This window comes from Antedon mediterranea, chromosome 8 (genome assembly GCF_964355755.1).
Source record: "Antedon mediterranea chromosome 8, ecAntMedi1.1, whole genome shotgun sequence".
NCBI classification, from domain to species: Eukaryota; Metazoa; Echinodermata; class Crinoidea; order Comatulida; family Antedonidae; genus Antedon; species Antedon mediterranea.
Window position 1 is genome coordinate 10,303,655 of NC_092677.1, and position 27,311 is coordinate 10,330,965.

The window sequence follows — 27,311 nt, forward strand, 5'->3', positions numbered from 1 at the left end:
ATTATAGGTAAAAGTAATATTAGGTATTAACACGAATATAAACAATATAAGCATTAGAACAGTCTTAGAATTCAGAATAGAATGGACTTTTTGTGGATTTGTTTGTATTAATTATTGTGTGCAGTTGATGTAAATGTTAGAAATTGTGGTAGGATAAAATATTGCTAATTACAGGGAGAGGGGCATGTGTAGGATGTAGGCCTAGGCTACTCATTTCCGTTCAATTGACCTCCTAACCAGCCCACCTCTCTCCCCCTCCTCCCATGGATTCGCTCCTGCATGCAAGTTAAATGTACTGTATATTGTATACAGTTCGCATTTCGAAATTGATGCACACTTTGCTCTATATTTGTGGGTCGTGCTGAAGCAACGATGAGTCATGGCTGCGTAGATAAAATGCTGTCGCTTCCCTGAGCCAATACAATACAACATAAACACGTCATATCTTCACGTATTATAATTCGCGGAATTTTGCGCTGGAGTGCCGATGAATGGCTCTATCCAGGCTCCAACAGACTTGTTTTTATATATCTATAGATATCATGTTCCACCAGAGTCTCAGCACTAAGTATCTATATTTCCACAACGGGGATTTCCCTTTCCCATTACACAATACCTCATGAATTTTAATATTTCGCAGAATGCTGTTTAACCTTAAATAGACTTATTTCTCAAAAAACGTATTACAATGGGACAAATGTATGCATCAAATTGTTAATGAGAGAAATGATTAGCGCAGCTTAGATTTTTGGTTAGGTTAGACATTTTTATCAGAATAAAGTAAGTTTAAACAATAAATTTATTATGGTATACATAAATGTAGTTATCTGGAGTTAAGTTTATGGAATACTCTAAAACAAAACCTTTAAAAATGTATATAGGCGACCTAACTACTTATTCATTTGACAAAGTGCCCTAAGAAATTTAATATTTTAAATTACTAGGCCTATTGATAATGTTTTCTTTTAATCGTTTTATTGTTTCACTTTGACATATTTCACTATTATCAGTAAATTATCCCTGTTTTTATTTATTTTATTCTTATTGTTTTAAGGGTCTCTTCTTTAAAACTTTGCTTATTTTGAGTCCCTTTTCCGTAACGTTTGATGATATTCGTTACATAACCTTGTTTTTAAGCTAATTTGTACAATATACACAATTATTTGATTTTTTCATATCCTTATTTTATAAAAAATTCATTTGTATGTATTTATTTTTCTATATTTGTAAGCAGCAGTTGTACCAAGATGACATCGGGTAAAGCGTGGTTCCCACTAGCGACGCAACGCAAGGACGTAAAGCAACGCAAGTGAATTGACCAATCACAAGCGATGGCTTATTCGCTTATGATTGTTGCTAACTGTCTATAACTTCGCTTGTCATTGGTTAAAACGCTTGCGTTGCGTTTACGCCCTTGCGTTACGTTCTAGTGGGAACCACGCTTAAGCTTGGTTCCCACTAGAACTAGAATACTTTCAAACTTTTGCATTCCTCTTTTTTTCATTTCATGCTTTTTGTCTTGGTGAAAAGGGATGATGATATTCCATATTCCTCCCCTGAGTTCATAGCCTCTCTACTCGAACACAAACAAGAACAAAAATAAGATAGTTTAAAAAGAAATATTTTAATCATTTATTTTACCGCCATCTTTTATTTTTACATTTTAATTAACATCGTATCTATCCGTAAGTATCCGCTAACTAGTTTTTGTATAAATTTATACTTTTAATTATAAACAGAAACCAAAGAGGTTAAAACTTTGAAAATTCTCAATTCTTCTTCCATATTTTTTTTGTAATGAAAACATGTCATGCACACAAACACTAGAAAAGATAATAATATGATGTGTTTCTTAGTATAATAATACATCGAAATTGCGAAATAATCGTTAATTAAACTCGCCTGTTGATTAATACTAATAGGTTGTGATGAGCTACGGTAGGCCTACCATTACACTCATACCATGCTCATACCAGAACTTATTAATATCAAAACAAAACTAATGTGTTTATATTTTTGACTCGGAGCCAAATGTTACTTATGTTATATAGGAAAATACTATCAAAAACATACAGTCATACCAATATATTTCTACACTAGTTAAAATAACATGTGGAAAGAACTATAATACATATATTACACAACAGGCCTCAATAATGAATAATAAGTTTTGGTTTCCTTTTCTTTATCTTCTATCAAATCTTCAATCTTTAATACAGGCCCATTTATACTATACTTACTTATACTACGACGATCATTAGATAAACATGCATTTTTCCTACTTAAAACAAAAGAAATCGAAAAAGTTTTCATCCTATAACTATTATAGCATAACCATCTAAACTGCCTTTGTTAAAAATAATATTTTCACACGTCCAAATCAAATGACGTCATGATTAGTAAGAGAAATAATATCGTTACAATACAACGATTTTATTGTTTTTATTGTCTTATCATTTTAAAAGTAGATTAGGCCTACTTACATATTATTTCTAAGAAAACACAAGACATTAAAATGAACCAATATAAAAGGCCTAAACGGCAAAAAAAGAGACAAAATATTATTTGTTTTTTACAATTTTTTTGTACAATTATACAATTCTTTAAACAATTGATTTTCCATGCCTCAGTTGCACTATAGAGAAATACATTATTTCTCTATGGTTGCACGGTATAAAAAATGTTATTTTTTCCTGTAAATTTTGGTTCCATTAGATTATTATTCGATCACCGACCTGAAATGGTGAAGGTGAGGTTTTAACTTGGAAGTACAGTACTATATATTCATGTTATGAAATCCACGCTAATGGATATGTATTCAACTAACGCAATAGGGGCTGGTTGTGTATTTAAATTTTGATTGTAAACACCACGGAAGTAAAGTTCCCTGGTAAACACACAATTACGACACATGCTCTCCACTCTAAAAAGTGATATCTTGTTTCAAAGTAAAATATTTGTTTTCATCTCCAAATTATTATTGAACACAAAAGAAAGGCAAATGCCCTATAGCATCATGGGTAAGTGCTATTGTGTGAACACCAAAAGTCTCGCAGATTACAATCAGCTAGGCCTGTAACACACGAACTATATAATTAAATCCCGTCCCGCGTCAACACCCCTTCCGCCACTGTATACCGAAACTATTGTCTGTCTTGTTTTTAAACTATATCCATTATGATTGACATGTTTCGCCTGCGGGGTTTATCCCATTTTAAAAGACTTTTTGAAATTCTACTCGAATTATTACTATACAGTTAATATAAATTGTATTTTATGCCCATACAATTGTTGTTGAGTGTCTATTGTGTTCATTTAACCCTATCTCAGTTAAATTTTTGCAAAGTTATTATCCTGTATAAAACAAAAGGTTTACGGAACTAAACTTAAATTTATTTTTTTTCTTTAAAATCGAAAGCACAATATTGAGATGTAGGTTACAACATTATATACAAATTTGTACAATAAAACAAATTACATATTTAGGCCTATATAACTATAATGTATACTTTGTTATACTTTAGGCCTATTTACTTTACACTTCTTTGTATTTTAGTAGCATAACTTATTTTTAATCGATAATTTTTGTTAATTTCGTCGCACCATAGGGTTTTTACTTACGTAAACGGCGTTCCATACATTTTTTACAACTTTAATAATGTACTTAATAACAGTCATAAACTTTTTTCTACTTTATAGGATTTTTATCAGATAATCTATATTGTTTTGACTACTCTTGTAACATGACCACAGTGCTGATTTTGCCATTTTTCCTTTAACTTATAATATAATTTTGTCCTAATGTAATGTACCGAGAGGCCATCGTACTTTTTGAGTAAACACTTTTTACACTTTGGTCGAGTGGACACTTATCATTTTAAAAGTAGAGAGTACCACGTATTTCAGTCTGTTGTGACACGGTCCACCATGACAGTTGATTTTAATCATTTTATTACATTACCAGAAAGAAAGTATCATACAATTTCAATAAAAGGCGCCATTTGGTAAGCCAGTTTGATTATAAATTGCCACTGTCGATCGAATAAACTTACTCTCGTGTGAGAGCGCGCTTAAAAAAACAAGTTTATTTTATGTAAACATAGGCCTACAACTGAAATTATATATATTGTGATTTTGTTCTATTGTTGCACTCTAATTGGCATGTTGTATTACAACACAGGTCTATACCATAACATCCCACACGTTAGCAGCTAAAAAGTACATTTGTTTGACCAAAACAATAATGCGACAAAATACGTATAATACTATGCATTCGTGACTTTCTATCTTCTTTTTGTAGAATCGAAATAAAAATAATAACAATCGTTCTACTTTCAACCTCGCGTCTAAACCGTAACTTGACGTCATAGTGCCTCATATCATGGGATTGGCGGAGTCATTCCGAGCCGGATCGGAATCGTCGCCGTTGTCATTTCTGCTTCGTATAACTTTCCGTTTCCATACCACCACCACTACTAGTAATATGATTAGTGTCGCACATACAATCGGTAGTGGAATTTTAAATTTCAAATCATTTTGCGATTGCGATCCTAAAGTGAAAAAGAAACTAGTTATTATTAGATGAGTATATTATTATTAGCATTTGATTACAATTATAATTGGAGTTTTTTCATCATCGTTATCATAATAATTATCATCATAATTGTTATCTCAATGTTTACATCATCTTTGTATTATTATCCCCAAAAAATATTAACAATTAAAACAAATAAGACTTTTTGAATATTCCATTATTAGTCACTTCCGTAGAAATAAAAGAACACAAATAATGATTTAACTTATAAAAAGACACAATAAGCGGTTAATTTAACCAAAAATCCATTGTCTGACAAACAATTTGATGTTTTGTTTTAAATTACAGGTTTTTTCAGGTATATGCCTATAACTTTGATTATTCACTTTTTGATCAAAGTGAATTTTGTGACATTAAAGTGGTATATTCATGTTTTAATTATTTTTTCCGGTGTGGTGGAGGGGCGGGGGCATTAATCAATAATCATGCTACTGTGACAATTATAGTCAAATGTTTTATAATAATATGATTTTAAATCATAAATGTAGTCATTTTAATACGTACGTTCAACATCTAGGGGTAATGACATTGTAGTTAAAGGATCTCGTTCGATACAATGGCGTCGTCCTGGTTCAATGTATTGGTTCTCGGTCACTATAATGTAAAACATTACTGATAAGTTGAATTTACATAATAATTCCTATCGTACAATATCAATATTGATTTAGTTATAAAATCTCACGATAAATGTCTTTGTGCATAAGCTGTTGATAAACTGCTCGTTACGTCTCTTTGTTATCAGAGGGTTAATCACTTTTACTCTAAAGTGTAATATATTGAACTGAATGAATAATTCATCTAATACCATGTTTAATCCCATTCTGAGACCGTTGATAATTCAGCTAATATCATGATTAATCCCATACTATTAACTTAATCCCATACAAAACCGTGGATAATCCAGCAAATACCATATATAATATCATACTGTACATGAGACTGTAGTTAATCTATCAAAAAACCATACTGAATCCATAGAAAATATATATAATTCCATAGAAGACCGTAATAAGTATTATGTTAATTCGGCGATTATTCATCAAATATCATGTTTAATCACATACTAGACCGTGATAATCTATAAGTTTAATTCCATACAGAGACCGTGGATAATCTACCTAAAAAATCATTTTGAATCCTATACTTAATCCAGATAATATATATTTGTTAATCCCATACAGAGACCGTGATAATCTATCAAGTATTATGTTAATATAATACTAAATCCGTGGATAATCCATCAAATACCATGTTTAATCTCATACTAAGACCATGATAATCTATCTAATCCATACAGAGAACGTGGATAATCTATCTAAAAAATCATATTCAATCCCATACTGTGAGCAATATATGTTTTAATCACATACTGTGGACAATAATTATATGTTTTGTGAAAAAGGCAGTGGCTATCAAAGATGATCAATTTCATCCGGCCTCTAGTATGTTCCAGTTGATGCGCAGCGGTCGGCGATTTCGTTCTATTAAGGCCAATAAGGCACGATTTACAAATAGTTTCTTTCTAGGAGCTATTAGAGGCTTAAACATCATGTAGACACTTTGTGTAATGTTTTTGTTTAGAGTTCGTGTTGTGTCCGTTGGATATTGTGCTCCCCAAACAGAGCAAACAGAATTTCTATGTTTTTTCTTAAAACAAATGACAATAATGATACTTGATACTTGATGTCTTAATCCCATACGGAGACCATGGGTAATCCACATAACCAAAATAAATAACTATATCATCAACTTGCCTTGATCATCGTAGCAAAGACGATAATTTGGTAACTGATTATTCGCTAGAAAAAAAATAAACGACATGAATAAATATTGAGATAGTTTATGGGGAAAAAATACATGTACTTTTTTCAAAGTTTCATAGGGTGTACAATACACCTGGACTGATTTGATTTGAATTTGAATTTGATTTGAATTTATAGGAAAATCATCATAAAATACAAAGTGATAACATACACTACTGACATTACAAATAATATATTTATAAAAGATTTTCCAGGATAGCCCAAAAAGCTTATTAGCTTATTTCCATTGGGATCCTTTCTAAAATGAAAAATATAAAAATTACAAAGTATTGCATTAAACACGTAAATATAACAAAAACAATAATATAATAAAACAAGTTAAATTAAAAGACTATGATTGACTTATAGTTATTTGGTTGAACAGAAATGTGATTTAACATTTTTCTTTAAATCAAATTTGTTTTCTATTTGCTGAATGGAATGAGGTAGGTTATTCCATGCCTTTATGCCTGTATAATAAAACGTTTTAGATATTTGACTATCAGATTTAGGAACTGCAAAACCATTGACACTACTTCTAGTCATATAATGGTGGTTAGATGAAACTCTTTTAAACTTTTCAGTCAAATAAGGTACTGTTTTTTCATAAAAAATCTTATGAACATGATTAAGTTTGAGTTGGCAAATTCTATCCTCTAGACATAATTGACCGATTTGGTTCAGTTATAATTTGGACATTTATGTTAATTAATGTCCATATGTGTACCTTCAGAGGATTTATAAAAAAGTAAAGACAAGCTTTACTATGTTGAATTGATTTGATTTTTCAATATAACGTCAATTGTCAGTTTTGGTATTGCTAATAAATGAAACCTCTCGTAGTGACGTCATAATCGTGCGAATCCACTATAATATTAAAATTGTATGGACAGCTGTTGCCGTTGCTTAATTGGAAATATCCTTATTATCATTGTTGTTTATTATTATTTTATTATACTTCCTTGTATCCCTTGGCATTCAGTCTTTGTCATTTTAAACAAACATTTTGCCATGCTTGTTCTCATCGATATTTTTATTTGTGACGTTATGATCCCTTTGTCAGACAGACGATCATGTATGTCTCATAATCATCATAATTGCTTCCATCTTCTTTACTCAGCTGCCGTGTGTTGTCATAATGGGCTACTATTCAAACCTTTGGCATTAATGGCGGACCATACCTTAACTTATCGATAGAATACTGAATACTGTCTGTCTGCAGATCAGCTAAAGCCAGAACCCCCCCCCCCCCTTCCACACCTCCCGCGAGGGTTTTCTGTTTCACCATACAATAATAATTATCACGTATTATCACTACATACATAGTATATTAGTAATACATAGTATACCTGGTAATATACAATCTATAGTTAGTATATGGTAACTACTCGGCTTCCTATCCAATTCAGTTCTATTACATTTGTCGAACTTTCCATAACCAGTGCGTGGACATGTCCATTTGTACGGTGGATTAGTAACGTTTGTAATGCCATACTGAAAACTGTAATTTAAATTCATAACAAATGTTCAGACATTGGCTAGTTCTAAAAATAATTTTTAATAGAATGTATTACTTCGTTGTAGTCTTTTAAGTACCTTCTTTGATAACATACATGCAATTTCCATGCTCTAAATTTAGCTCGGTTCTAGGACAAAACGCAATTCAACGTAAGCGCAACGCAAGCGAGTTGACCAATGATCCGTCGCTTGTGATAGGCCTACTGCAGTGATAATAAATATTACACTTACATTAGTAATTTGAATTTTTATTTAGTTTTTGTGTTATTTCGATTAAATATTACTTACTATTCTTTTGTTTGTTGTCGTGTTTTATTGTTGTTAAGAAGTCCGATCGTCGGACAAACAAAGTTCCTTGTAGTTGGACTATTCCTCCAGTTAACCATAAACCAGGAACCGTTTGTATAGACAGTTACTACGCCACTTGTTAAAACACCATCTCTATCCACTGTTTGATTTGATTTCAACTCTAATGCCCCTTCTGTCAACAACAAATAAAACAACAATGTTTGTTGAGACCACTTGAAAATACTTGTTTGTTTGGATTAGAATGGATTGAAAACGCTATTTCTTTTCCATGAAAGGATGTCATCCTCCCTAACCACTCCTCATCTCTCTTCATTTACAACAAAATTTCTTTTTAAATATGAAATTAGAAATCGGGTATCTTTTGATTTTAGTTGAATACAGTAGGACCCCTCCTTATGGGACACATTCAATGGACACCTCTATGGACGTACAAGGCCTAGGGACTAGAAAAGGATACTAAAAGGACTTTTTGAATGGTGTCCCCTTAATAGGAGTTCTATTGTATTTCAGATCGGGTGTTCTAAAATAAATGATATGTCTAATATTTACGTACCCCCATAGCATCTGAGACCTAGCTGATATCGTTTTCGGTAGCAGTCACAATCAGCCAATCGAAAGCAATAATTCGAGGTGTTTGTTGGATTGTCGCAATTTGACAACATCACCATCGATTCATCATGGTTAGTTTCGTCAAAACATCTACAGTGTGAAGAAATTGATATTGAATGTTTTACGCAATGAACGTGATTTTGAAATCAAATTCAGCATTTTTAGTTTTTCACAAACACAGGAAATCCAGTACTCATTGTAAACGGTTTTGATAATTTAGTATTTTTTATTTCATAAAGGTAAAGGTATTTATATTTGTCCTCAAGCTTAACTGGAAACTGAGGAAATTCGGATTAGGCCCTCCACGGACCCACGGCAGCCAGCAGTGCAGCGCCTACCAGATGATCAGCACACCGGGGGACGATCCCCTACTCTTTTCGAATAGCACTGTTATCATGAGATAATAATACTAATTATATTATAAGATGACGTCAAAGTATGGTGATGAGAGTAGATGCCAGTTATGCGTAAAATTTGTTCAAATAATATGAGGAAATTCTGTCGTTAAATATAACAAAATGCTTCTTGATTGATATAAACAGCGTTTGTCTAATACTAATAGGCCTAGCGTGACCGGAACTTTTAAGAAAATTCTGTCGTGAAATATTAAAAAATGCTTCTCAAAACATTTAATGAAGAAATTGGCATTAAATTTTTTACGCATTGAACATGATCACAATCACAAACCATAGAGATATTATACTCTATGCACAGACATAGGAAATCCAATATCCCTTGTAAACGGATTTGATAATTTGATAATGTATAGTATTTGTATTATTTTTATGAGATAATAATACTAATTATATTATAAGATGACGTCAAAGTATGGTGATGAGAGTAGATGCCAGTTATCCGTAAAAAAATTTCAAATAATATCAGGAAATTCTGTCGTTAAATATTACAAAATGCTTCTTGATTGATATAAACAGCGTTTGTCTAGGCCTAGCGTCACCGGAACTGAAGATTATCCTTATTTAAATTTTAAATCCGCGCGCCGCGGAGAATGTGTATATAGTACAATACTGTTGGTATTTGTCGCGTCGCAGCCAGACATAAGATCAAAGAACTGTTACTAGTTCTTATCTTTGCAGCGAGTTCAGTATCAGTTAGATGAAAATTGGAAAATCAGCACTGTGGTCATGTTTTAAGAGTTGTCAAAACAATATAGATTATCTGATAAAACTCCTAGAAAGTAGGAATACTTTTGCCATTTTTCCCCCCTGACTGGTATCCTGTTGTTAGAATGCCTTGCATGATCCAGGGAGCTGTTATTTGCATGAACTATTTTCGACCCGGATTGATTAAATGAGTGTGGGATTGAATTGCTCTTTAAATAGACACGAGTCATTTCCCCGAATATGTTTTCATTTCTAGTAGTCCGATATATAGTTCCTAATTATATAGAAATGTTTTGCAATATTCCACCCATCCATATCCTCCCTTTATTGTCCTAAATCATAACCCCTTCCAAATTGTTAATAGTCATGTCTTTGGTATGGGTACTTTTGTTGCCATACATCGTTATAGGCGTCAATCTATTATAGAAAGTAAACGTTAACCAAACATTTGTAAAGCTACACTATCAAAACAGTTTTACAAAAAAAGTGTGATATTCCTAAATATGGTAGTGATATGACATCATTATGTCCATATATGGGCACATCAATTTTTTTTGTCCCATAAAGTTTGATAGTGTAGACAGAGTGTTTAACAAATGTACGTTATGACTGCAGTATGTCTATTATTGCGAATGGGTGGCATCAACTAAAATAAGATATTTCACGAACGAGAATCAGAAACACCTCTTGGTTCTTTTTCTATTCAATGCGACCTATTAATAATTTCATTTTTATTTAAATGTTTACTAAATAATTACTCTTATTGTATTAGTCAAAAGTAAACTACTAAAGAAAGCCAACAAATTATCAAGTAAACGGCAAAAATAATTTGATCTAATAATTTGTGTTTTTTTTTTAATGAATCTAGACCTACCATTTAAAATGGTTAATCAACTATTATTCTATTTTTCAAGGTAAACTATTGAAAAACAACAATTATTATCCAACAGTGTATCAAAACACTAAGATTGCCATACAATACAATTATCAAGTAATTTATAATTCCAGTAAAAGAAATGTCATTTTTATTTATTTATTTATTTTTTATTTAACAACATATTTATACAGGATAATACACAATCAAGTAGAAATAAACTTGTTTTGCATTGTGGTCCTGTCGACAAAAACGGATACAAATTTAAATCTTATACAATTACAATTAATAATAAATCAACAACAAATATAAACTGGAAGTTAAATTTTATTAAAAGAAATGAGATCTGTATCTAGCTTTAGAGGACATAATCGTGTGTGAATGTTTTATATATGCTGGCAAGTCATTCCATATTTTTCCGCCTGCAACTTTAAAAGACGAATCCATTTTTATATTCTTAATGAAATGGAGTTTAGAATAGAATGTCCCAGTAATGACTGTAGTAATTTGTTTAATGTATTTGTGATATTTTCTTTTTATCTATATCTTTGTTTTTGTTATTGTTTGTGATCCCTGAGCACAGGGTGTTTTTTTATGGAAAAGAAAAATAAAAAATAAATTTTTGAAACAAAGAATACATTTTGGAAAAACTATTTTGATAAAAACAAAAATAAATTTTTTGGGGAAAAAAATATCAAGTAGGCCTAAACGGGAAAATAGTGTGACCTAATATTTGTGTATACTTAATTTCATTTTTATTCAAATTCTTAATAAATTATTATTTTATTAATCAAAATATCGAAAGTAAACTCTGGGAAAGAGGCCACAACAGTCTAGATTAGCACTGTATACACACGCAAATACAAAGCCTAATTTTAACTTTATATTATTTTTTAGTAAAATAATATCCCAAAATTATACTATTATAATTATTATTAAGGTCCTGTCAATTCTTCTAATTTTCAATTTCTTAGTAATCCGGGTTTGCTCTTTCTTTTAGGGAAATACCCCAATTGTCTTCGCTAGAGAATTATCGAATTTCACACCCGCTTATTGCAAAATGTTGTTTAATCGATTTTCTATGGAAATTGATGAGCACAATAACTAGACTATGTTGTTATTGCACAATGCGAGCGAACTATTTCGTACAATAAAATTTGTACAAAATATCCGTTCCGACCTTGTTTAGTGTCACATCCTTACAAACATTCACTGTGGAGGAGAGATTGTATTTTTTTTCTTCTGTCAAAATGATATATTTTCGATGCTATCACTGAGTATGGTTTTGAGCTACGATTTCCGAGAATGGATTTTAATACCTTTCAAATAAACTAAACAGTAGAGATTCATAATAGAAAATTAGCAATATAGTAGGTACGTATAAGCAAAGAATATCTTAGTATAAATAAGTGTCTACTTACTGAGAACGAGGATATATCTTGCTGGCTCCTGCAAATCCAGCCATCTGACATAGTACATTAGCCTGATCCTGTTCAACACCCACGCTACACACCGTATATTTTGTGTCATTATATTTCACAACCAGCGTGCCTTCAAATCTGTTTCGCCCGGTAGGTTCTAAATAAAGCGATGCCGTCGCTCCAAGGCCTGACAAAAATGAACAAAAACGGCGTTATACAGAGGAGAGAATGGTGTCACCCCTTCTCCTAAACACGTACAATATCAATCATTAGATATGTCAATGTTTACAATTTGTCTACAGAATCCAATAACCTTTACCTGGGAGTGGAGGGGTGTCGAGAGGGCTTATTCAAGGACATTATATAGAACAATGTTTTAACTGTATCTTAAACATCATAATTTGATTTGAAATAAGTACATCGTGAAATTGCCGCGAATTATTTCTAGGAGCTGGCTGGTTTCGGACTAGTGTTGATACTATACTGTCAGCGAAAACAATGCTATAGTTATATTGGATTTATTAGTATGTTTAGGCTAGGGAGGATGTGCACATTTACATTTTACGATTTATTCCCAAAACGCAAACATAAATATAAAATATATATAAATACCAGCCTAAGGAGGTAATGTGTGTGCACTGAAATATAATGCAACTCACCAACATTCATGGAAGTAATTCCTAGTAGAAATAATACAATCATTTTGCTTAGAATTGTCCGTTTGTTGAATTGTGCCTTGTTCTTCTTGAGGCAAAAAGTTTAACATAACTAAACGCGACGCAATGGTCCTGTACTCTTTTATTACCGACTACTTTCGTGTGAAAGTGGAAAAACCAAACTATATATATTAATAGAATATAACTCATTAACAGTAACAAAAGTTTGTATCTGAACTAAAGTTTATTGAATAGGCATTGTTCGTATTAAGCCTACATCGAAAAATGACATATTATTCACTAAAATATCTCTATGGTATTATCCAGTACTTTGTTGACATTGCCACTGTTATATAATAAAACCATTACAATGATATTGTTGGTTGCAAGGGGTCGGTGGAGTTGCACTGGAGTTGCGCTGGATATGCAGCGCATGGTTAGGCTAGATATTCAAGTACTAGATATTCAATTTCATGAGATAAAAAGTACTTTAAGTATTTTAATAGTGTAAACGCCCTTAATAAGAATTTGTGTCATTTTTTTTTTTGTGCAGGTCATTTTTCACCATAAATAAATTAAACCAATTGGCTTCCAAGGCACTTGTATTGTTATTATATCGTATGATGGTTTGGAAAATAAATTAATATTGATATAGGCCTATAATATATCAATAATGTTATGTAGGCATTAATATAAACAAGCACGAATGTGCGATACTCGGGGTACAGCAAAATAAGACGGGATGTGACGTCACATACACATCAATAACCTCGCTACCAAATACGGCTATACGGTACCATCTTCGAGACGTGATATGGCTGCATCCGGTTTGAAATTTAAAAATCCGGCTCTATAGCTTTGAGGACATGTCCCTGTAGTATATTCATGCCAAATCCCAGCTCAATACTACAACGAATAAGGGAGGAGTAGTACTTTATAAATCGCACTTTTTACTCAATAGTGTCCAGATGGACGAGGAGGAGAAAATGAGTGAGTCCTAGACTCCGGTACTCCGAGTAAAAAAACAGTGCTAGAACCTTTAATGTACTTATAAGGATATCGAAATGTTTAATGGGAAATCGGAGAAAGATTACCGAATGCACATTCTGTTTTTTGTTGTTGTAGTATTATCTTTATTGGATCAGGTTGACAAAGGAAATATTTTGGTAAACACTTAATCGTTAGGCTGTCTAATGTGCTTGTAATATCGAAAGTCCTATGGGCTTATTCTAATTACTGAATATCATTTTTATGGGACTGTTCTGCGAAAAAAAATCACTAATAGACTACACTCTACCTATAGAGCTTCTCACTGTGGACGCAACGAAAGGATGTAATCGCACCGCAAGCGAATTTACCAATCACAAGCAATATATTCGAATAATCCATCGCTTTTGATTGATCAATTCGCTTGCGTCCTAATGCTTGGTTCCCACTGGAGACGCAACACAAGCAAAATAATTATAGTGATCAATCGCAAGCGATGCCCATTATTCGAACTGTCGCTTTATCCACTTGTTTGCGTTGCACTTACGTCAGTGCGTTGCGTATATGGTGGGAACATGGCTTAAAGCTTGGTTCCCACTTCAAAGCAACGCAAAGATATAGACACAACGCAGGCAATTCAACCAATAACAAACGAAAGACTTCTCTTCCTGTTGCTTGTGATTGGTCAAATTAATCATGTTGCGCGTACGTCCTTTCATTGCGTCCTAATGGGAACCAAATCAATTCCATATTAACTTTTGATTTGAATAACAAACATCGAAAGAAGCCGGTTAATATTGGTATTACTCTTTGTGGCCTTTTAACCCAAACACAATCGTTTAAAATACAAACATTTAATAAAAGGCAAAAAATGTAAAGAGCTCGACACAATACCAATAAAACAAATCAAAAGCCATACAGTATTCTATTTTTATTTGGTTTACGGTAGCTTGATCTTAACACTTGATTGTTTTCGAATTTTAAGTATATTTGGATAAATATTACGCAAACAACCCAGTATATCAATAATATAGATAAATGTATTCAATTGGTTTTTAAAAGGTTTGTCAAAGAGTGATTGGAAAACAGATTTGGTGGGGAGGGGTGAAGAGTTAGAGGGAAGAAGATTAAGGCCTGAGATAGATCGAGGGTGATGTGGAGCGAGAGATGTGGGAGTGAATGGTGGGGTAGAAGGTGAGTGAGGTTGAGTGTAGTCGGCCTATAATAGGACGTACACCATCGCACACCTCATTGCATCGCACGGTTTAAAAGTTTATTTTGTGATAGATAAAAGATTATCACGGTAAATGTTAAAATTAGAAACTTACAAATAAAAAGTTAATGAAGTAAAGAGAACCTTGAAATATATAAACACTTTTTGTTGCCTTTTTAAGGGTGAATTCACTGTGTTTATTTTCGTAGATTTACTTAGCTGGATGTTGTTGTAATAATAAACAATGAATATTAACATGACTCCTGTGGGAACTATAAACGATGACGAAGAAAATAAGGTGTATTTATTTGGTAAACTAGCAGTACAAATACAATAATCACCATGAGACGCGAGAATGTCATCTTCTCCCAAAGGATGTATCAATCACATGGAGGTTATACAGTAGCCCTACTTTGATTCACATTTAATTCGGACAATTTCCCCCAATCATGGAGCCTAATACCTCCATGCCCGGCCCCAATATAATAATCTCCTTCGGTCAACCGGTTCATTGACTTTCACAATAGTTATACTATATGAAAACATTGTTTATTATTTTACATACTGTACAATAACAGTTGAACTATTATATACTGTAAAACAAAGGCTACACGGGCAGTATTTTCTATACTGTAAAACAAAGGCTACACGGGCAGTATTTTCTATACTGTAAAACAAAGGCTACACGGGCAGTATTTTCTATACTGTAAAACAAAGACTGCACGGGTAGTATTTTCTCTGTACAACCATGGAACTATATCCATGGTACAACAAAGGTTATACAGGCAGTATTATTACCTATACTGTAAATCAAAGGCTGTACAGGTATATGTATTTCATGGACCTATAGTCCATGGTTTAAATGGATTTGATAACTATAGTATTGATTGAATTGACGTCACCATGGCTCGCAGCCAGGTTCAGTTCCCGGAAAAGGAACCCCTAGCAAGAAGCATTCTGTTATTATAATTACTTGTAAAAGTAAGTTTCGAAATGTAATGCTGTTTCCTACATGACAAGTTTGACTACTTACTTTCGGAACTGCACAAATTGCAGCACATCATTAGGCCTACCAAGAACAATCTCCATTTGTTTGCCATGATAATTGCTCAAAACATAGTTTCCAATCCAAGACACACACAAAAAAACACAAAATGTATCGTAGACCTAGTACTTTATATCGACAATGTGCGTGACACCTGTGATTAAACGTAGGGCTACATAAAGCAAAATTCCATATGTTATCTTTACAAATATCAAAGGTCTTGTTTTTATTACTAGAAATGGTATTGTCAATAGGCCTAATCAGTGAACTATATCAATTTATATATATTGTATATTTTGGCCAACATGTCAAGATTTTCTTAGAAGAATTAGTCAAATAATTTTCACATAAACGATTTTCTTATAAAGCTCTGTTTCACTATCAAACTTTACGTGACAACACAAAGTGATGTGCCCATATATGGACACGATGACGTCATATCACTATCAAAATTTAAGCATATCACTACGATATATGGGCACATCACACTTTTTTTGTCAAACTAGTTTGATAGTGTAGACAGAACTTCAGGTGGTCGAGGTGTGTAATCCGAAACGTAACGTAATTTTCAATTTAAAGAGTAACGTTTTTCTTCCCTGGTTATTTTTCACTCTTCCCTTTTTGACTATCACTCTTCCCTATTTGACTATCACTCTTCTTTGGTTATTTATCACTATTACCTGGATATTTTAACTCTTCCATTCCCACTTTTTGTACATGTTAATGCATAGGCCACCTAATCTGTTGAACTCTCGATTTTTAATTTTAGCTGAACGAAAGTAAACAATCGGCTATATCATTTTCATGAACAATCTTTTATTGGAACAATGGACTTAAAGATACACTTTGTACTCTCCTGCGATAATTAACCTGAAAATCACAATCTTTGCATTGTTTACTTACACGTGCACCCGTAATCAAATTCAATCAAACATTTCAGACTGATTTTTGTTTTCAATCCTTATAGATTGAAATTTTAACAATTATGTAGTTGGATTTGCTAACATAATTTATAAATAAAACAGTGTATAAACATGACATTAAATGGGTACACAGTTTGAAATGATACAAGGAAAACTAATAAATGTTCTTTAGAAGTATTATCTAAAGTGGTAATATCAATACCTTAAAAAAAACACTGAAATCGGACATAAAACAAGAAACAACATAGAATATTGCAGAAAACACAAACTATACTTTTCCTGAAATGTAATAACATTAAAGTTGTTGAAAAAAAAAGTTTAATTGGTCGTAAAGTGAAAGAGTCAATATGAAATATCCCTCAAAACCATAAAAACAAGATAACATTCACATTTTGCAATTTTAATAAATTTAAAGATGTATTTTTTATTTAGTTAAATCAGACTTTGAACAACACTAAAACAGAAGAATATATAATCAAACGAAAAGGAGATGAATCATGGAAAAATGTAAATATCTAGGATCGCTAATTGACACAGATAACGATATGAAACGCCGAAAACAACTCGCAATATCAGCCTTCAACAACTACAAAGAAATTCTAACACGCAAAAACTTATTACTAGAAGTAAGGATGAGACTATGCAATATATACGTCAGAAGCATATTCATGTACAACTCAGAATTATGGACAATAACCAAAAAACAAGAGGACGAAATTGACTGTTTCCATAGGAAATTATTAAGAAAAATTATAAAAATTAAGTGGCCATATACAATCAGAAATATAGAACTATATAGCAGAACGAAAGAACTAAAATGGTCAAACATAATAAAGAAAAGAAAATACAAATGGACCGGACATATGCTAAGGCTTCCGATGGACACTTCAGCCAAATTAGCGTTGACAGAATCCATTCGAAAAGTTAAAAGACCAGTGGGCAGACCAAAAACTACCTCGATAGGAAACATAAATAAAGAACTCAAAAAAGCAAATACATCGATCGCAAAACTAATGACAGACCATCAGACCACCGAAAGAGAGTCATGGAAACGATTATAGCGTACGCAATGTCTACCCAAGACGAATAGCGTAACGGATGATGAGACTTTGAATATATTATTTTGTTGTTAATCAGTTCAATAGAAAAAAACGAAAAAATCATGTTTTCACCTTTTCACAATAAATGCTAAAATTCAACCAAAAATCCCTTGGCTGGCAGCCAATTTGACCATTTTTTTGCTTTAAATTACATTTTTTTCAGGTAAATACATTTTTTTTCGATCCAATTTTTGGTCAAAGTGGATAACTATTATGTTACATTAAAATGGAATATTAAAAAAAAAATGTTTTTAAGAATTATTTTTCAGGGAGACAATACTTGTCTAACCATAACCCATTCACTTCCAGACACACGATTTGCCAATTTGTTTTGTTGTAAATTACGTGTTCATAACCAAAATATTGTTTTTAATCCAATTGTCAAATTGCGTAACTATTATGTCATATTAAAATGGCCTATTCAACTATTTACATATTATGTTTTTGAAAATCCTGGTTTCAGTTCACACTCTTCCTTTAATACATTTATTTTGTTAATTTCCAATGATAAAATACCTTTAATATGGCTTAATTTGTAAAAAAATATAGTTTTTTTACAACATTATTGTAATAAAAAATTAATACACTTTCGTTAAATTGTTACGTCATCTAATACGTCATTATTTTTTAATTCATTATTATATCATTCATTATAACTGACAAAAAATAATAGTACACAATTTGAAATCGAAAATATGTCGGTCTCCAGCAAACCTATTTTAAAAATTAAATATTTACAAAAATTAAATTGAAAATTGTTTGTACAACCGATTTTCAAATTTTTCAAATGAATTCTTAATTAACTGAGAAATTCCACAATTTGAAATCGAATATAATATTTTGATCTCAATCAATTAAATATTCACAAAAATTTAATTGAAAATTGTTTGTGTACAATTAACTTTAATATTTTTCAAATAAAGGCCGAAACGTCAACTCAATTATGACCTCGCGTTACGGTTGTAATTTTTGTTAACCATAATTTGTAGCCTAACTTTGTTGTTCAATAGATTGATTCAATCTAGAAATTTGATAACGTTGGTGATAGCGAATAATAGACCTAGGTTAAAATATGAAGAAAGGGTTTTTATAGAATAGATTATTACTTTGACTTTATATTAAAGGGTCAAGTATGTTAATAACCACAAGTAATAATAAACAGGCTACCTTTTCATAACTATACCTGTACTATCGATTAGGCTGTAGTAGTTCCTTTCTTTTTAAAATGATTTCGACCTCTTTGTAACATCATGGAGCTTATTTCTCCATGGTCAATGGCGACATTGATTTTTAAAAGTTACCTTACACTAACGTATACACAGTAGAACCCCTGCTATAGAACATCCCATTCAGTGGAAAATTCTATGAAAGAGACACTTTCCCATTAAACGAACGAGAAGAAATATTTAACACTATTGGGACACCTATTAAAGAAACACGTTTTAGTCCCGAGGGTTTCCCCTATTAAGGGTTTCTGCTGTATATAAAAGAAATATACAAATCAAATTACTGAAAACAAAATACAAATCTGTGGGTATCAGTGGCTGGATCTCAATAAAGATACAAAATAAAATAACAAAACGATAAATCAAAACGATAAATTAAAACGATAAATTAAAACATCCAGAAAGAAATATAAATATTGCATTGTTTACATTCACACATGGTACAACCGTTCTTTTCTCATTTTCAATCCTCTCTGACGACTGGCACGATGTGAACCAAACTCTTACAAACTCTGGTTGTGAAAGCTGATTGGTTCGTAAGCATGCGCAGACTTTTCGTAGCCTACGGTGACATGTCGTGCAAGAGTCGTCCACCACACCACCATCATCACCACCACCACCATCACATTTCATTTATTGCATATCAATTATCAAACACAAATACAAAAAATAAGCGGGATAAATTTTTACATTACATGCAAGGAACCCAACTTAAGTAGAAATGAAATCCCCAATGGTCTTTGCAATAAAATGTACATATACCACATTAAAAAATATTATGAACACTGACACATACAACGCAAAAATAATCGAAAAAAACGAAGTATATACACAATTTGAATGCTTCCTTAAAAATTGATAATAAGATAAAGCAGACGACATTTCAGCTGCGAGTGATCAGACAACAAACATGCTGATATATTGATAATATACTTCGAAAACCGTCGGTTCAGTTATCGCGCTGAAATTAAACCCGCTACCAGAATGGATACCCATACAACCCGTAAGGTTAAGGTACCAGAGATCAAAGACTGAGCTGATGAATTCGGCGATTGTTGGGTGCTGTGGAAGTCAGACGGTGGTGCTGGGCTGATTTGAGTACAGCGATTTAAACATTCATGTATGTCTTCTTTCTTTTTATAGTACAAACCTGAAAGAACAAGTAAGAGTTTATACATTCATTAATATTTGTATGATAACGATTTGATTATTGATCATTCCATACCAATAACGATGAAATGTGATAATTGCCACCAAAAAAATTATACTCGACGCGCTGAAACAAAAATTCCAGTTGAATTTGTTAATCGTTGTACACATAAACACCTTCAATTTATAAGAATGATGGTCAATAGATGTAATAAACGGGTTAATGAACTAGGTACTTATTTATCTATATTTCCAAGGTGATATACCCAAATATGGTAGTAATATGACATCATCATGTCCAAATATGGGCACATCACGTTTTTTTTTTCACATAAAAGTTTGATAGTGTAGACAGAGCTTAACATTTAACATTTTAATTTAGAAGAAGTCACAATATCAACATATTGTACCAACGTTATTTTATGCATGCGAGTGAAAATCAAATAGGTCACACTTACCATTTTCGCAAAAGTCTTTGCGGTCACCTTAAATATACAAAGATAAATGATACTACGTTAATTTTTGGTCAAATCTTGTCTATTAATCAGTCACTTAATTCATCTTTGAATGAATTATACTATTTAAAAAATATATTTATAGTATCTTGCAATGTTAAACTTTTTCAAATACTATTTACTTTTTTTAAATATTCACTAAATCTTTTATTTGTATAGTTACATATTTTTTCTCATAATTATATTTTAAGTATTAAGTCATAAAAGTTTCATGTTATATAAATGTTTGTATATCATATTTAGTAAATCTAAGGCAAATTACTGAAAATGACAATTCTGTGTGTGTCAGTGGCTGGATCTCAATTGAGATACAAAATAAAATAAGCAAAAATCTAAATCAAAACGATAAAGTAAAACAGCCAGAAAAATTAGCAAAGATTTCGGGCAACACTTGTATTGGTATATAAATTGGTGAAATAAATTATATGATATATAACAATATTAATAAATAAGTCAATATTGATATCAATCAATCAAACAGGAAATACATTTCAATATGAAGGCTCATTTGTGTTGGTAAATATCAAGTAGAGAGAATTAAACTGAAAAGGAAATTTACATTCGAAATGTTTGTGTACTGGCTGGACCTCTTCAAAAGTCTCCACCGCGGGAAACGGGTTATTTTGCTGAAGAAGTCTACAGCCAGTACACACAATTTCAGTTTGTGTTAACATCAAAAGTTTAATCTCTCTACAAGAAATAAATTAATCGATATATTTCGTAGATCTTACCATTTTCAAATGAACACTTGACGGCCAACAGACGAGGTGGCGTACTACCGTTCTTCATACACTGACACTGAACATTTGCAGGTTGTTTCCAAGTGCAATTTTCAATACTTGTGTATATACTACAGTATAGATATAGGTCTTTGTACTTGGCTTCAGAACCCCTGAAATGATAATACGGCCAACGATAAAGATATCAATATATGTATTGCAAAAGTAATAGTATAGTATCTATATTGTGGTGTACATCCAGCTCTTTAAATGAATAGATACAATGTAAAATATAAAGTGTTTATTATTATTATTTTAAGATTAAAATAAAAACAAAAAAAAACATTTATTTACAGTAGACACTTGGATAGGGGTTCCCGTTTACGTAGGAAACACTGATATGGTTCGGTGGAAGGGTTTATATATTTTACATTATTATAATACTCGGTCATATGACCACTAACACAAGGAAAAGGTAATTGAAAACCACAATCAGCGAGAAAAACGATGTAGGCGGCAAAATTTAGATGAGCATCAGTTAATAAATGAAAGCAGCGAAAATGTCGAGTGTACACACATACAATTCTTTGGCTTTCAAACAACATTTAAACAATATACTTCTTGCTTTTTGATAAACAATGATTATGTTTTTCTGCTTTTAATGAAGTTTTATACCATTTTAACTCCCATTGTTGCTTGTAATCTTGCACTTTTTCCTTGATAGTTTGACCAAATGAATGAATATTCCGGAAAAGTAGGTAAATAGGAAACAGTTGCATACATATAGTTTAAAATAATATATTACTTACGTTTTTGCCTCGATGGGGTTAACTTTACCGCTATCTAATCCTTCATTTTTACAAATCACTTTAGCTGTTGCCGTCGAGTTACCATTGGCTTTTATACATTTTGTTTCATAAAATTGGTCTTCAAAATAAGTTTTCATTGCACCTTCCAACACGCATTCATGTGGCTTTGTGTTGTTAACAAACACAATTGACTCATCTGAAACAAAAGTAAGTAATGTTTTATGCCGTCGCAAAACTGGTGTTTGGATTTAGGATGAAGAGGGTTGACATGATCCAGAGGTTGTACTTTGGAATTCTAGTACAGCTCAATTTTGGACTGAGATTTAAGGCCAGGTATTTAGTTTCGCTTAAGGCTTAAAATCCTGAAGAAAAGAATATTTTCCAGTGCGCGTAATAATGTGCTTTTGAAATAATATTTTATAATAGGTCCTCGCATGTCGTACGGACGGATGTTTCGCAGATACACAGAAGGCAGCCTTTGGTTGATAGGCCTACCCTGGTCTAAATGCATACAATGTTTGTGTCCCTTTCTACCTAACACCAATATATACAATCATACGTCCAGTAGGCCATTTATTTATCAAATATTTAAAATAAATAAAAAACGCGTCTAAAAATTCCAAAGATAGATTGTTGTCGATTATGGATATGTTATTTAAATATTTTCTTTTGTACTATTTTTTCCCGGTTAAACTACCAGACTAAAAGTGAAAAATAATGACTACTAACCTTTGTAGCAACGTAGAACAATGCTTGCTTTACGGTAGCATTCTGAACAGTTATCATGTACATCTATCTTCGTAAACTTGCAACTTGACGCGTCATCATTTTCACAATTCAGCGTAGCAATGTTTCCTTTTGCGTTCGCATGGCTATACACAATAAACGATATTCATAAAAAAGATCACGTGAAGATTTTGTTTTTGTTGATTGGTGAAATGGATGAATACAATTAAATTGTATTATGCTGCTTAGTATGTTTTTGTAATAATAAAGTATTAGACAATATTTACGATATTGGGCTAACTAAAAGTTAGATATAGGCTTAGATGACTGCAGAGTAGGCCTAATTAACAAAAATGAAATCGGCAAATGAGAGGCATAGAGAAATTGAACAGTACCTTTAAAAAATGATTAGACAGAGAACGTTTGTTTTTAGGCTTTATCACGTTCAATGTTTTGTTGTTGCACCTTTTCTTGTTTAAATGAAATCTGTAGGCCTATCGATATTTTTGTAAAATAATAGTAATAACCAAATATGTTTAGTAAATGTTACTTTATTTATTTTGTATTATTTGTTTAATGTAACCGAGAGTAATGTACCGTAATTTATATTGTTTTATGCAAATCTTATTATGTGAACGTTAATTACGACGTGTCGGAGCCTCTGAGACGATGCGAGATAGAGAGAAAGAGGTCGTGGTCCCTTAAAAGAGGTGGTCACTTACGAGATGTGTTCTCGTTAAGAGAGGTAGTCAATTATGAGAAGTGATCCCTTATGAGAGGAGGTGATCCCTTACGAGAAGATGTCGATTATGAGAAGCGATTCCTTAACAGAGATGGTTGCTTACGATGTGTGGTCGTTTTAGAAAGTTGGTTGTTTACGAGAGGTGGAAAGACTGATAGCTAAGTAAAGATCGATGCATTTGCACATGAATTAGACTTTTTTGTAAAATATAAATAACATTTTCTACATTAGCTGGCGATAGTAACTAGGCCTACATAAGCTGGGAGGCAATTTCGTTACTACATAAGCTGTTGACTGTTTCTACATTAGCTGGTGTTGATTTTTATTTACTACATAAGCTGTTGGTGTTTCTACATAAGCTGGAGGTTTTACTACATAAGCGGCGGATTGTTCTACATTAACGGTTGTTTCGACATTAGCTGGCGTTTTCTATATTAACGGTTGTAACACGGCACTCTATATAGCGCCAATAGACAATCGATGGTGACATTTACGCCGCGTTTAATGCGATTTTCTCGGACAAACCGTGAGGCAATTACCCGTGAAATTATTCAAATTTCTCTGTTGCTAACTGCTCACGGTAACATTGAGTTCGCCTTGCCAAGATAGGAAAGTAGGAACGCAGTCCTTTGATATAATGTCTGGCTGCGACAAATACCAACTGTACTGTAGTATGTACATATTCTCCGCGCGGCGCACGGTGCTTGTTCAAGGGCGTGGAACTGATCATGTCGCAGCTACAGATTATCCGCTTGATCTCCTCCGAGCTTAGCATCCTGTTGTTAGATGCCTTGGTAATACCAGGGAGTTATTTTCCAACTCCCTGGTAATACTGTAATAATCAAAATCACAAACCTTACCTTGTTACATTTTCGTAGTATACAAATCCTAGATGCTGTAGGGATGTACTTGTACAGGCGGCTTTAGCTTCAGTATCTGTGAATAATTGATGAGGTGTCTCTACGATCGTATACGTTTCTCCTCCTTCCATTACTGTTAGTACACCGACACTTGGATTCACACCTAAATTCAGGCTAAATTGTATCTCTGCTGCGCCTGCAAAAGAAATGAAATTAAGTCTGATTTAGTATGCTCTGGTAGAAAAAATGACCTCTTGTCTTACCGTTGCATGCGACATCTAATTGAGTTTCGTAGGCTTATATATCATGAATGCACGGATCGACGTCCAGTTTTGTCTCTCGTCCGCCGACGGTAATTACATAAATTAATATTTTTTTAAATATCAATAGCGCACTTACTTGACATATGAGCCATGAAACATGCTAGTATTAGAAACGAACCAAGATAATATACTAAACTCGTCATGATTTTTTGATGCGCAACGTTGTTACTATATACGTTTAAATAAAAAACTCCACAACAAGATTGAGTAGATCTTTGATGTTGGAGTTCATTTGTATTACTAAACAAAACGATCGAGAACCAGTACATATTATAATATTGTTTGATATTCTTGAGTGGAACTTCCATAGTCTATTTTTAGATTTATACTATAATTTCCATATACGACCACAATAATTACTTTCCATATACAAGGTGTTACAAAACACACATCATTGCACAACCTGATTGGTTATTAGTTGTCAGAGGAAACAATTCGTTGTTCCTAATAAACGATAAGGGATTTGAGAATTTTCCTTATAAATTTTGACACTCCACCATCGTCAGGATGTTGGCCGTTAACATTCGAAAGACTAATTCTATTACACTGTCTGTTTATTTCTGTGACGGTGGTTGGTAGGCCTAATCATGTTTCCTGTCTTCAATGCCACAGTATAATAAAATAAATTAATTACTAATTATATTTTTAATGATGATAATAATGAAATGAAAAATAGATAATGACATTAACTCCATCATAAAGGTTAAGTATTATTCTGTTCTGTAAAGCTTTGTCTACACTTTCAAACTTTATGTGTCAAAAAAATGTGATGTGCCCATATATGGACATGATGATGTCATATTACTACCATATTTAAGCATAGCACTACCATATAGGCACATCAAACTTTTTTGACACATAAAGTTTGATAGTGTAGACAAGGCTTTAGATTATTTTGTTTTACTATTTCATTTTACTTGTATAATTCACTTCTTATTTAAGATTTAAATGTTATTTTTTATACTTTTCTTTTTGTTTTATATTGCCTTGTAAATGAACGCCTTATAAACGTGTGCTGCTGATTCAAAGGCGTTTGTTAAATAAAGTTTAGAAAAGTTTAGTTCGTAAACTAAATCATTAATAGGGGTTGTTAATACATCACTCTAAATTTAAAACAGATTTAATGATTGAATGAAATTATTTCTGTCTTATTTCAAGATGGAAAGAATACTTTAATACGTACTAATTTAACCATGACACGAACTACTTTTAATTGTAGTACTGTAAATACCGGTATCTAATTTGAGAGAATCAAAATCTTGAAATATTTCGAATTGTTAATAATATCGGGGTATTAGGCCTAAGGTCTTTTTTTAATTTTTAAGTTTTGACTGGCTTACATTAAAAAAAATACGTGTTTTGTGGAGGTGCATTTATCTGATCACAAACCATCTGATTAACCCCAGAAGGTAGAAAGGCATATTTTTTGTTAAAGTTAAAAAGAAACTAAAACTTTTCGTGTATTGTGTGGGCAGAATAGAAACCGGATTTAAGAATTAATTTATTATTTTTTTGAAATATTGTTGGTACTTGAAACATTGTTGTACAAAAATGCCAAGGGACTAAATATTCTCACGCTTTACTTGATTTTGGTGCAATGTTAGTGCTGGCTGTGTCTCTTTTGTATTCCTTCAACCCGGTATTTTTTAAACGGAAGAAGTGGCTGTGCATTGTTCAGTTAAAGACGTGCTTTTTTAATCAGTATATTAATCAATACTAATATAAAGTATCAATACCTCCGAACCTTTCTGTTTGTTGGGATTGTAAAAACTTATTTTTGAGTTGAGAGTTGCAGCTATAGACTTTATTTACTCTGCTGCTTCGTTCTTTCTGTAATAAATCCCGACTCAAAGCCAATCTCCTCTAAAACTAGTTTGAAAAAAAAAGTGTGATGTGCCCAAATATGGTAGTAATAGGCCCAAATATAGTAGTGATATGGCATCATCTTGTCCATGAGCATTATTTTTTTGTCACATAAATCAATTTGACAGTGTAGACAGAGCTTCAGACTTAAATCCTGGAAGTAAATTGCCTTGTTCCAGGAAGTGTTCAGTTATTATTATTCCAATT

General features: G+C 32.3%; 3 protein-coding genes across 4 annotated transcripts in view; 1 reads left to right on the top strand and 2 right to left on the bottom strand.

Annotated features, from left to right (window-relative positions):
* LOC140057541 (U3 small nucleolar RNA-associated protein 4 homolog) overlaps window positions 1-27,311 on the top strand; it is a 64,366-nt gene that overhangs the window by 7,905 nt on the left and 29,150 nt on the right. The gene's annotated exons all lie outside the window — the stretch shown is intronic.
* On the bottom strand, window positions 1,646-17,002 carry LOC140056199 (uncharacterized). Of its 2 annotated transcripts, none has more exons than XM_072101495.1 (8): window positions 16,138-17,002; window positions 12,249-12,435; window positions 8,777-8,922; window positions 8,203-8,395; window positions 7,746-7,897; window positions 6,349-6,393; window positions 5,099-5,188; window positions 1,646-4,550 (listed from the first exon to the last, which is right to left on the bottom strand). In XM_072101495.1, the coding sequence occupies exons 1-8, from the start codon at window positions 16,202-16,204 to the stop codon at window positions 4,375-4,377; spliced, it is 1,056 nt and encodes a 351-aa protein (XP_071957596.1). In that variant the 5' UTR covers window positions 16,205-17,002; the 3' UTR covers window positions 1,646-4,374. The 2 variants fall into 2 exon arrangements, with proteins under 2 accessions (XP_071957596.1, XP_071957597.1); XM_072101496.1 differs by lacking the exon at window positions 16,138-17,002 and adding an exon at window positions 12,908-13,322.
* Window positions 17,010-25,527, bottom strand: LOC140056198 (uncharacterized). The gene is made up of 7 exons (XM_072101494.1): window positions 25,318-25,527; window positions 24,919-25,114; window positions 23,320-23,462; window positions 22,591-22,786; window positions 21,794-21,954; window positions 21,006-21,032; window positions 17,010-20,548 (listed from the first exon to the last, which is right to left on the bottom strand). The coding sequence occupies exons 1-7, from the start codon at window positions 25,508-25,510 to the stop codon at window positions 20,352-20,354; spliced, it is 1,113 nt and encodes a 370-aa protein (XP_071957595.1). The 5' UTR covers window positions 25,511-25,527; the 3' UTR covers window positions 17,010-20,351.

Bases quoted from the DNA above. Each gene is read 5' to 3' on its own strand.
- LOC140056198 (XM_072101494.1), bottom strand. From the start codon at position 25,510: ATGTACTGGTTCTCGATCGTTTTGTTTAGTAATACAAATGAACTCCAA. The intron at 23,463-24,918 runs GTAAGGTTTGTG...TATTGTGTATAG, and splicing joins TACTACGAAAATGTAACAAG to CCATGCGAACGCAAAAGGAA. The intron at 21,955-22,590 runs GTAAGTAATATA...TTATCATTTCAG, and splicing joins AACCCCATCGAGGCAAAAAC to GGGTTCTGAAGCCAAGTACA.
- LOC140056199 (XM_072101495.1), bottom strand. From the start codon at position 16,204: ATGGCAAACAAATGGAGATTGTTCTTGGTAGGCCTAATGATGTGCTGC. The intron at 8,396-8,776 runs GTACGTAAATAT...TGTTGTTGACAG, and splicing joins AGGTCTCAGATGCTATGGGG to AAGGGGCATTAGAGTTGAAA. The intron at 6,394-7,745 runs GTATACTATGTA...TTTTTTTTCTAG, and splicing joins TATAGATTGTATATTACCAG to CGAATAATCAGTTACCAAAT.